The 12,974-nt window shown below is 40.7% G+C and overlaps 1 protein-coding gene across 1 annotated transcript in view; it reads right to left on the bottom strand.

Moving 5' to 3' along the window:
• Positions 1–12,974, bottom strand: part of NEK11 (NIMA related kinase 11) — a 244,359-nt gene that overhangs the window by 125,579 nt on the left and 105,806 nt on the right. The window contains exon 12 of the mRNA XM_080823107.1: positions 11,565–11,679. Coding sequence (XP_080679233.1) covers positions 11,565–11,679 — 115 coding nt within the window. The remainder of the gene's footprint in view (positions 1–11,564; positions 11,680–12,974) is intronic.

The raw sequence follows: 12,974 nt of genomic DNA on the forward strand, positions 1-12,974 counted from the left end.
CACTATAATGGCATCTCTGTGCTGGCCCCTAACACAATGTGGAGGTAGGACTAGGACCAACACCTGTACTAATTTTTTCTATTTAGCAGAGAGCTGTCACAGCATAGAGGAGAAACCTCTGAGTTGAAAACATGGATTTGGGGCTGGGTCCCGGTTCAACAATACCTCTTTCATCCTTACCTCCTTGTCCTCACCTCTAAAAGAGAGGCATTAATACATGTTGTCAAGTATTTGAGAATTTTAGCAAATCAATATTTCCTTCCCAAGTAAGAAATAGAAAATGAGGAATACAGACTGTTTTGTGAGTTTGAGTTTTAGAGAGTTGAAATGTAAGAGCAACATTTCATAATTGCTGTGATTACTGAAACAGACTTCCCACCAGAATAACCTGTAGAACTTTAAGAAAAATTAGGTGCATGGATTTTTTTTTTTTTTTTTCTGGGAGCAGTGCTGCCCAGAGGGACTTTTCTGCAATGAAGATATGTTCTGCAAGTACGCTATCCAATACTGTTACCACTAACCACATGTGAATCTTAAGCATTCTGCCCCCTCCCCAGTTCTATTGCAATCTAATTGACATATAACATTATATTAGTTTAAGCACTTGAAATGTGACTAACATGACTGAGAAAAAGATTTTTAAATTTTATTTAATTTTTATTAATTAAAATTTGAATTCAAATAACCATATGTGGCTTAGTGGCTATCAGATTGAACAGCGTAATTTTAGATAAATTGTTCTTAGTATGTGCTCCTCAAACCAGCCACAGCATCAAGAAACTCGTTAGCAATGCAAATTCCTGGGCATCATCCCAGACCTACTGAGTCCCAAGCTTTGAAGGTGGAGCTCCTTGCTAGTGGTGCGCTGGTAAAGGTTTAACAACTGGCTCTTGAGGAAAGCTCTGATTAGCAGCTTTTGCCAGTTTCCCTGGTTTAAACACTCGCTTACCATAGCTGATCTCAAGCTACCCAAGTGTTATGACTGAACATGAGATGGGAAGATGTGTACAGTAGTGTCCATGAGTTAATGCAAGCCAGCTCCTGTGTGCTGCTGAACCCAGCAATCCACGTTTCAGCAAACCCTCCACGTGATTCTGATGTATAGTATAGTTTGAGAACCACTGACGTGGTCTTTAGACCTTCTAAATCAAAGTCTAAGTGACAGAGACTATGGTGTTTATATTTTTAAATTCCCATAAGGGATTCTGATAAGCAGCCCAATGGAAAAACCTGGACTGAATACATACAAGCCAAGTCACCTTGAGGAGGCAGTGGCGGGCTCAGCCTCTTATGTTGGCAGTATCCTGACTCCTGACTGTGAAGACCTGCTCTCTCCTGAGCACGGCAAGCCTGAGCCTCAGCCCCTCACACTGGAGGCTCACCCCGCCTGACTTCCCTGAAGAGTCGCCATTCCAAACCTTCCCTCCTCTTGAAAGGATTAAAGGTATCACGACAGAACCAACTCAAGGGGCAGACCCAAGACATAAGTAACATTAGCCTCTAACCACAACTTCCACTTTTCTCTACCACTTTAAAAAAAAAAAAGATTGAGAATTATATTAGGATAACCTAGAATTTTCTCCAATTAATTTTAGTTTAAGAAAATCTCTTACAGATATCTGAAAGCATCTTATTGTTGTTTGTAGCATATGATAGTCAAAAAATACCATCTTGAACAAGCCACTATACCCTTCTTTAAGATAAATATAGCATGTCTGCCAGATTTGTAAGAATCGAGTGATTTAATTATGCACATAAAATTCTATTTGGGATATTCTAATTCCATGTACAGCCCTAAGGGAGGCAAAATAATATGTTTGAAATGAGTACAGACTTTTCCCTATCGTAGAAATCTGTTCAGCCTGCTGAAATTTCCTTATATTTTTTATATTCTAACTAAAGGGGAAACTAATAGAAAGAATTTTCAGAGCAATTTGTCTAAAACCAGGGGGTCACTTATACATACAGCCTCCAAGGTAGAGCATAGAACAAATCCTTGTGTCTCAGAAAAACTTGCTGATTTCATTACAAACCCAGAGCAGAGAGTTCTATTAAAATAACTGCATGTATTACCTGAGTATTTCCATTGCAAAAGTCATAGTTATGCCTACCAAGCTCTGTATTTTCATATGAATTTGGCCTAAATCCCAAATGAGACTACAGTGGAAAACTAATGTATATTCTTGCCCTTATTATGCTCCTTAGTACAAAATATATTTACATTTCTAATGTATTTAGGGAAAATAGCTGGAAATTTTAACTGCCAGTTTTTTGGCTCAGGATGGCTGGCAAAGGAGCATCTTCTAAAAAATTTTGTCCCAGGTTCTACTTCTGGGTGTAACTGTGGCACTCCTGACACACAAATCGGAGGGCACCCACATCTCTGGGAATTTGGTTTGGGTTCTGTGAGCTGTCTACTGTCTTGACAAAGAAGATATAATTTTTTTGATACTAAGCTAATTGGTCCAGATGGGCATAATTAAGACCATAATTTGACAGGACGAACTACTCAGCCTGAGCGATTTTATATTTCTCATAAATGCAAAAACTAGAGCAAATGAAAGTAATTGTATCCCAAATAATACTTAATATGGTGAAGGTGTTTTTAAGCTACAATCAGGGCTCCTGAGTAGTTAAAAACTGAAATATTATTTATCACCAATTTAGAGGTATTATGTGGAACTTGAGGAAATATTGCAACTTGCTTTGACACTGTGTCTTTTTTTCTAGTAAGAAATGGTTGTGCACTTTCTGGTTCATGCATTGTGCAAAGTTCTTTGCTTATCACCTAATTTATTCTTCCCTTAACCCCTGAAAATTGGGCATTATTCCCATTATGCAGATGAGAAAACTGAGGCTTGGCAATAATTCTTTATGGCCCGAATTCACACAGCTGGTAAATGGCTAGAAGTCGGAAAGAGACAAAGCCTGGCTCCAAATTTCAGGTACACCAGCAGCTTTCAGTCTAGCGGATTTCTAGAAGTTTTAGTCATTCTTCCTTTGCACATATTGGAGGTGAGTTGACCCTGAGTTAGAGGAAAGTACTGAATTATAGATTATTTATTCAAATACTATTTTATTCATCTCAAGCATATGGAATGACTTGCCTCAATGGAGGCGTGTGGCATTAATGGAGAGGTGTCTGTCAGCTGTCCTTCCAAGAGTCTGCTGATTAGCTGCAAAGCGTGCAGTGAGCTGACAGCCTCCAAATGCAGCATTGAGGACCTGTTGAGCAGGAGGGGACAGTAGGGCACAGCATTTCTGGCCAACGCAGGATTCCCTTATGGGCAATTTTTGATCCAGAACTCTACACTGGGTTGACCGAGGCTATCTCGGAGCTACAGTGAGGACTGAGGCTCTTCCAACCCACTCTTCCTTCCTTTCTGCTCACCTCTCACAGGTGTCAGACCTGCATCACAGTCTGGAGACTCAGTTTGCCTACTCCTAATCCCACTCTCATTTTTCTTTCAACAGAAATTACCCTCAATACATCTCCTACACTTCTCTGTCTTAGTGTCTGCTTCCAGAGGACCCAGCCAATAATACCACTAAAGAGTTATTTTCACACACTGGCTCTACCAACAGTGTTATAAGAGTAATCCAACAAACAGCATTTACTCATGCTCTGTCTTAGGTAAAGTGCTGTCATGGATTCCATGAGGAGACAAAGCTGATGCGAACAAAAGAGACGAGTGTGCACCTGTAACACAGAATATACCTCATAAAACCCCTTTATTCCCATTAACTGTGTACACGTAACAAATGCATGAAGGAGTCTGAGAGGATTACCTTGTGGTGATGTGACCGCTTCCATTAAATACTGTTCTATGGGTAGCACAGAAGAAACCCTATTTTTGCACAGTGGTGGTTGACATTAGAGCTTCTTTAAGTGGTGGGGTATCTACAAAGGAAGAGGCAACAGCTAGGGGACTCAAAAAGCATGCATGGAGGATTTCCATTTCCATGTCTCTGACACTCCTCCTTTATTTTTCCTCTTTCCAGAATCCATCTGGTAAAATGAGAGAAATTACCATCTCCTTTAGAAGAAAGCAAAAATTACAGGGAACACCAGTGCACACAAATTAGCCTCTCCTGGCAACTTGTTATTCCACTGTTTCCCCAACTGAATCTATCTCTGCAAGAAATGTATGCTGCTTATGACAAAAAGCATTAGTGTTCTTATAGAATTCTCCCCTCAGATTTAATCATTTATTCAACAAATATTTACCAAGCACCAACTCAGAGCCAGTCACTGTGTCAGCAGGTAGGAATAAAATGAACGAGACAGACGTAGTCCCCACTTTTGTTGAGCTTAGGGTCCAGCTCGGTCTCTTTGAACTTAAAAGCATATACACATCACTGGGATTTTGCATCTTCTGACCCAGTAAGGGGTTGGGGTCTGAGATTCTACATTTCTAACAAGTTCTCAGGATGCTAGTGATGCAGTCATCAGACCATGCTTTGAGGAATGAAGGACTGGCCCGTTGGCTCTCAGCTGCTGTGCTGTGACATGCTTCTGTACTGTGAGTGCTTCTTGGTGGTGTCATCAAATTGGAATCAATGAATACTGTCAATATAATGGGAAACATTCATTTTTACCATGATGCCTATTTAGTGGAATTTTAAGTTGTGAGATCAACATTTGTAGGAGGATGACTTACTGACAGTAAAAATTAAGAGGTGAGGTATGGAATGACATCAAGATGGCTCAATGGCCTTCTGGGAATAGGTGAAAATGTGGCCTCGGAACACACTTGCACAATGAGGGCACTGACCCACTCTCATCATCAATGACACAGAGCTAATGGGGCTATAGGAAAAAACTTTTAATTTTCCAAACCTTGCTTTTTCTTAAACAAAAGTCACCTTTTAAAAAAATTTTATTTATTAGAGAGAAAGAGCATAAGCAGGGGGAGTGGCAGACAGAGGGAGAAGCAAGCTCCCCACTGAGCAAGAAGCCCAACGTGGGACTCCATCCCAGGACCCTGGAATCATGACCTGAGCCAAAGGCAGATGCTTAACTGACTGAGCCACCCAGATGTCCCCTAGTAGTCACTTTCTAGCCCTCTCTAGCGTACCACTAAAATTTCTCATCGCGAACACTATGAACACACAAAGGCTAGTCTTCTTCAAAACGTGTAATCTCACAAATAAAAGGCGGCCAAATACATAGCTAGAGACAATATATTCATAAGCACCCACTAATGCCAACTGTTAAATTATTATCTCTTAGAACGGGGCTGTGAGGAGATGGAAGGCAGAGGGAAGGAAGGGAGTTCCTTTAGTTCTAAGCTGTGCAAAGCCAGGAAAGCAGACCATGTAGGGTTAAGCTGGGGAAAGGGGTTGGGTATGTTCACTTTTCCCAGACTCACAAGAGAAAAATGAATCTGAGATATAAAAACGGTAAAGTCACTTTGTTCTCTCTACAACCCCAAATGCCCAGGTACAAAATGCAGTGAAAGCCTGCAGGCATCTTAAACTCATCTACAAACTTGTACTGAGCTGGCTAATATCTAAGAGTAAGAACTCCTATTAATAATTTAAAGAAGCCATGGCCAGGAAAAGAAACTGGGACAGGCCAGTGGGTGAGCAGGAAATACACGGATAGCTGGGAAGCTAGGTATGTAGAGTTATACGACACATTCCTAAAAATGTGTTCTCACATGGGGATACCAACGCGCAGAATAATGAGTTTATGAAGAACTCTCCCCACAGTCTCAGAGATAAGTCTAACTGGTGAGCTGCAAATGCTGGCAATGTCACAAACATCACTTTCTGCAGACAGGTGTGGGAAAATGGACTTATTTAGAAAAAGTCGGATTCATTATACTGCTCGCACACAGACGGGCTACTATGAAACATGACAGTCACTCCGAACCTTTCTGTAGGCTTCCTATTTTTCTATTTTGAATTTTTTTGAAGCGAGAGAAGAAGAGAAGGCAGTGGAAAATGCAGTTAGTCATGAATGACAGAAGGTATTAGGTACTGCTGCCACAGTTCCTTGCCACAAAGGTTTTTTGTTTGTTTGGGAGATGTGCTATTTCACTTCCCAAAATGAAAGACTCGGACAAGGGGACGCAGGAGGTGGCTGATACTGCCGTGGCCCGCACTGGCACAACACCAGCCCCTTGATGAAGATCAGAGAAGACACTATTTTAAATTCCTATCACAAATATCTAAATTAAAGCCTGGCCTACACAAACACCCAAGGAAAATATTTCAATTCCTTCCAAAAAATTAGCATATGACTCAAAGATGGTGATTTGACTGGAAGCAAATGCTATCCGCTACAGCTCTATTAGTTTTCTGTGACAGCTTAACTTCCTTCGGGCGTCAGAATGATGTTCTCTTGGTAGTGGGTGCTGGAGCCCCGAGCACAGCTGTGAAACTTGCAGGCATGGAAAAAAATTTCATCAGCCAAAGAAAAACCATCCTATGTTATGTCCAAAGTGCTGTCTGAAGCACATAGTACAGGAAGGTTTATTCTATCATATTTCGTAGTCTATCTGACCTTAAAGCCATGATTGGTGCTTATTTAATTTTCTGCTTAATTGATTCATTCCCAACATGACCATGACAGGCCCAGCAAGGCCACTGGAGCATGCTCTCTGGCCTACCAGCAGCACCTTCAGTGCAATAACTACTGTGTAAATTACACTGGGCTAAGGGATGGACGGACCAGGGAATCACATTCAGCTTTTGCAAGACAGAGAAATTAGTTTGAGGTGCCCACAGGTGCTGATTTGCTCTATGAGTAACTGATGTTCTTGGGAACTGATTTTCCTCTTATTTCTCTCCTGCCTGTTTAGGACACAATAGTGAAGTGGCCAGCAGGGCAGATGTTAGTATGCAATCACTTCAAGTTTTCAAATTGGATACAATCCTTTACATTTCAGTTAGAGGCACCTACCCAGCTTGTCATGTGGAAGGAACAGTCTATATGATTAAATAATGCCTCAGGGTAGAGAATCAGCACATCTTAATTATCATTTTAATTATCCTCTAAAGCTAAGGAAATTAGAGTGTCTGCAGGAGCCCTTATTCCTGGGTGGAAATATGAGAGTCAGGTGGAAACACTACCATGCAATACAAATGTAACTCAGTGGAATGTATGCCAAATCTGAAATAGATCACCATCAATTTATATTTGTAAATGAAGTCATTAAGGCATTTAAAGCTCTGGGAGTGGCGGGACATCCAGGAACATAGAATTGACTGCCTCCCCGGCCCCCCGCCCCTGCATCCCCCGCCCCAGCACTTGGTCTTTTTTGTGGACTAACAAGCCAGGCAGCTTCTACCAGCTTCTCTGGGCTTGGTTTCAGTGTCCGGGCTGTTACTTTTTGTTGTAGGATGTTCGGGCTGCTTTCAGAGGACACAAAGTCCTGTCAGACTTGCTGGTATGGGTTCCTGCCACACCAGTGTGACACCTCCAACTATGAAGATTGGAGAGAGGAGATAAGGGATCCCAGCCCCTCATCTTCAAGCTAGTTTTCCTCTGAAGACCCCAAAACTCTGTTAACATTCCTTGAGAAAGGCATATTGCTCAGCTGACATTAGAAGAAAACTCCATGATCACTATCTGGACTAAGGACTTTGTGTCCCAAGTAATACTAGAGATTTTCCTAGTTGCCTTCTATCTCCTTGACCTCACCAGAGTCTCTCTTGTTCATTTATTAGCTAATGCACAGACTGAGGCATTACTCTTAATGCATTTTTTTTCCTTTCCTTTTTTTTCTGGCTATCTTATTAGCAATGTTCTTTTTATTTATCACCTTTATTGAGATATAATTGGTAGACAATAAAATGCGCTCATATAAAGCATAGGGTTCAGTGAGTTTTGATAAATATATTCATCAGGGTAAACCACCACCACAATCAAGATATTGAATTTTCCATCACTGCAAAAGATCCCCTTGTGCCCTTTGAGTCAATTCCCAGTTCCCAGACAACTACTGGCCTCATTGCTATCACTACAGATAAGTGCTGCTTATTCTAGAACTTCACAGAAATGCAATCATTCAATATGAACTCCTTTGTTTGTGGCTTCTCTCATTCAGCACAATATTTTTGATATTCATCCATATAGCTGTATGTATTGATAGTTTGTTTCTTCTCATTGCCAAGAAGTATTACGTTGCATGGATAAACTATAAGTTTGTTTACCCATTCATCTATTGGTTGACACTATTTCTAATTTTTGGTACTACAAATAAAACTGCTAAGAACATTTGTGAACAGATCTTCTTGGAGACATGCTTTTATTTCTCTTAGGTAATTATGTAGAGGTAGAATTGCAGAGTCAGTAGTGTTTTCATTTTTAAAATGAAAATAATAAAAATACATCATTGTCTAACAGTTCAAATACTGTATTTCCACTTAGATATTTAAAGGGAGGAGATGACATCTATAAGTTAGAGAGTAGCCTACAACCGCAAAGGGCATGTGGACTTCTTATGGGCAAACAAAGGACAAGTCCCCCCACGCAGGGCAAGGTCAGAGCTTACTCTGAACACAGGAAAGGGGTTCAGAACTTGTTCAAGGAGTAGCTGAAAGGTTACTTAAGTGACAACTGGTCAGACCATGGGTGGGCAGCCAAGGCCTGCTCCAGTGAATCCTTAGCATCTGAGCAGGTGGGTTGAGAGCCATGCTCTGTCTACACCATGCTGCTGAGCCTCAGGCTACTCCAGCTTTGCAAGAAACCCTATTCTGCAACTCAACTGGGAGCTGTTGAAAATAAGGCAAATGCAATGAAATCCCTGGCAGGAATGAATGTGCAAGAAATCATCAGTATTACATGTAAGGGGTTAGGTAGGGATAATTTCTTTAATGTTCCAGTTCTGTTTTCTCATTTGATTATAATGGTTATCTATGACTTTGGCTAGATTAAATCAGCGATAGTCAACGAAATGCATATCAAATGTAAATAACATCTTACTCTGTTTTCTTTCTCTGCAACTAACTCCTCACACCCCAGAGGGAATTTTCCAATCCAACATCAAAGACTGATTAAACATTTGGTGTAGAAGCTTCAAAAAAAGACTGTGTAATTTTATTTTACATATACATGCTAGATGAAAAGTAAATAAAAACTTCCTCTGGGTGCTGAAAGTTTGGAGTCAAATCTTCTAAAAGGCAAAGAGAATGAGGAAAATAACCACTTCAGAATTCATCAACAAATCAGTCTCAAATCTCAAAATTTCATGATTAAGCTATATGATCACTAATAATCTTGTAGTAGCCTACAATCCCAATCAATCATCAACCCAAAGGTTATGTTTTCATAGTTTTAAATCTCCCTTTTCAATTTAGAAAAATATGAATTTATAGGAAGGAAAAAAATAAGGAGAATATTTAGTGTATTTTACAAGGCATTTGGCCTGATTAAAACTACAATGTGTTTTTTGGATCAGACACCTTATTATGGGAGACCTAAGTACTGTTTCCTTATAGCAAAATAAGGTAGTCAGAGGAGTAGATCTGACCACTTCCAGTTTGGCTGGTAAATCAATACCCAGTCTACCATATTGAAACCTTCATGACAAAAGACAAAGGAGGACATCAGCGTGAGCCTCCTGATAGCTGGTGCAACCTGTGGTCAGGGCTAGCTTAGGAATAATCTGACTACTACAGTTCACAAAAATTAGTATAGAGTCACACAAAGACTGTGCCTTTTAAAGGTCCAACTCATTTGTCTGCCTCTTGAGACTCTATTGCTCCTACCCACCACCTCCAATACATACACTCTGGGGAAAATGGAAAGGGTGCTGCTCTAGAAAGCAGACACTTTTGAGTTCTTGAGCAAATTACATAATGTCTTCAGTTTCTCATCTATGAAATGAGGAATAAGTACATTTCTTCCTTGAGACCCAGAGGCTGGGCCCAGACTTCTTGATCCTAGACCACCAACACAGTACCCTATTCTGGGCTTCCTCTTTATACATAGTGATGGCTCTGCCTTACAGCAAAGCACAAGCCATCCATATCAAGAGCTACCCAACAGCGTAACTCTCAGTTTTATATTTTTGGAAAGAAAGGCCCATGGGATATTTTTGTTCTTCCAAGTTTTACCTTTGGAAATTACCAGTATATTAAAGAAATACCTAAAAAGGCTCTAAGATGCAAATCCATCTGATATACATGTTTGTCAATAACCCCTGTTACCAGATGGCTTCCACAACAGGTTGGCAAATGCCAACCTAGAGAGCTTCAGGTGCTAGTTTCCTTATAGGTGAAGGAGGCAACACAAGTTCTAAAAGCTCTGTCAGGAAGCCATCAAATGCAAATTTGGGCTGAGATGACCAGTCAATCCAAATTTCACCACCTTCCCTCTCAGTTTGGAAAGAGAACTCAACTACTGAGCAGGAGAGTTGTTATACCATTGTGCAGCCATGAGGACGTACCTCAAAGACCTCCCACTACAAGGAGCATAACTGGCCAGTGGCCCCAGGGCTGTGGTCTGGAATTCATCCCTGTATTCTCTTAGAGGCTACTACCACTGCCAAAGTACAGCAGGGATACTAAAGCAAGCCCTTGATGGCTAACTTTGTTGATGTCTTGGTTGCCTGTCTGTCTAGCAGACTAGTACACATCCACCAACCCTTTCTCTTTTCATTTGGAACATGACTTGAATCATGGTCTGATGTTTCAGCCTTTTTCAGCTCCCTTCCTAATGCTTTTATGCAGACATTCTCCCTAAAAATATCCTTGCATTTTATTCCCATCTTGATATCTGCTTCTCAGAGGGCCAGACTAACATATCATTTATTCATTCAAGAAATATTTATTGAGTGACTACACTATTCCTGGCACTTTGTCCTAGACACTGGAGAGGGTGGTACAGGACTGAGATGGCCCCCATGGTCATAAGCCTCCCTCCCAGGTCATAAACTGTTTCCCTTTCTTCGGCTCTTACTGTGTGTTGGGCACGGAGGCAAGAGCACATCACATGACTACTCTCATTTGATTTTCACAACAACCCCAAAGGAGGTATTATTCTTGTTTCATGAGTAAGGAAACTGAGATCTATAAAGATGAAGTTGCCAGCAGCTTCCCTGATGGGGGCAGCTTTGGACTCCAAAATTCATGTGTTTACAATTAAGCTATGTTCTCTCTCTCCCATTTGGGTCACAGCTCTGAGCACTTTTCTTCTGGCAATGATTGCACACCCACATAGTTGATTTTCCAAACCCTAACTTCATTTATTCACTTTAAATTTATGAAGGCCAGGGAAATCACTTCTAGAAGAGGGAAATAGTACTTCAGGGCATTCACAGTTCTACACTATTCCAGAGTCAGCTAATGATATTGTTTAACTCATGTAGAAGAGGTTTCTCACGTGGTATGAGTTTCTAACTCATCGTCATCTATTACAAAGAAGATAGAAGAGGACAGACAAATCCCTTGGCTTCTCTCCTTTTCATCCTGGCCCCAGCTCAACTCTGGCAGACTGTTGGAAGGTGGTTACATCCATCCAAGGCTTTTCTCAGAGGCCAGCCAGGCCTACTAGAGGGTCAGCCATGCTAACCCATGTGCCAACTCTTCCAAATACTGACACAAACTCATACCATGATCTCCAAGGTCAGCTATGGTGTCTTCTGTACTTGACTCAAGTGGGCCAAGGTCCACGGAAGGAATGGGTTGAGACTCAGACAGGTTCTGTGAAGTCAGGTCATCAAATTCCTTGAGAAGATAATTAACAGTTTGTGAGAAGGTGATAGAAGGAGACAGCATTACCACAAATGAAACAATATTCTTTAGAAGACTATTTGGAAATAAAAGTCTGTCAAATCCTCTCCCTTAAACATGATACCACTTTCAAATTTCAGAAAGGCAGTTTCGGAGAAGAGAAGCAGCCTTGAACCAACTCAGCAGGTGACCTTAACCTTCCATGGCACCAGTTTCAGGGTCATGACTAACTAGGGTGAGGCAGGAGGAATGCCCAGGTGCACAATGAAGGAGGTACTCACTTTCAGGCTCATGTAAGAGCAGGAGTGATCAGCTGCTAAGAACAATTACCCCTGCAATTCTGCAGCCAGGGGCTCACCTCCACCTCCCCCTAGTCCAGCCCTGCTCAGGTTCCTCATCTCAGAAATGGAGCTGTTGGCTTGGATGACTTCCAAGTTTTCATCTAGTTTTAACAGTGCTATGTTTCTGTGAATTCCAGTTTCCTAATGAAAGAGACCTAAGAGGCCACATGAAAGAACTCACACTTCAAAAAAAAGTAAAAGTTAAATTTCTCAAATATATCAGTAGGTATTTCAATAGATCATTTTGCTTCTTCTTCTTCTTCTTCTTCTTTTTTCTGTTGTATGTGTGTGTGTTTGCAACCTAGAGCTAATGCCGAACTGACCTATTTTCCTTGATAAGTGGCTTTCATGGAGAACAAGTCCAAAAGTGTCTTTTTATTAAAAACAGAAGGAAAAGCTCAAACTCATCTTAATGAATAAGTGAAACAAAGCCATGCCACTCTGTGGCACAGAATTTGTGAAAATACATTCATCAAATATTTTTAGGACATCCAGTTTTTGTACTGTATAATTGCTGTAGGAGGTGAAATTGGTTTCGAATTTCAAAGGATCACCGATGGCACACAGGCAACTTTAAGAACAAAGAAGAGAGATTGCATGAAGTGTGTTTTCACTTCTACTTCAGAAATTACTAGGAAATAAGAATTTGGACCGTCAATTGACTTTGATTTGTTGAGGTTCTCTTTGAAGAGAACAGATAGAATTGTTATAATTGCTTCTCTTAGAAAGGATTTGCTCTGATCTTTGATCCTCTTTACTATTTCGTATATGGAGACCTGATCAGTTACACACTTCTCACAGAAACCCAGTTTTGGCACCATCACAACTGTAAGTGCCACAGGATAAAAGAAAGACCAGTATTATGGAATCCAGTTGTTTTTAAGCTACCATCCTTTAAAGAAATGATGCCTAACATGATTCCACCTTCAATTATGCAACCAGATTTCA

This window comes from Martes martes (genome assembly GCF_963455335.1).
Source record: "Martes martes genome assembly, chromosome: 1".
Lineage (NCBI taxonomy): Eukaryota > Metazoa > Chordata > Mammalia > Carnivora > Mustelidae > Martes > Martes martes.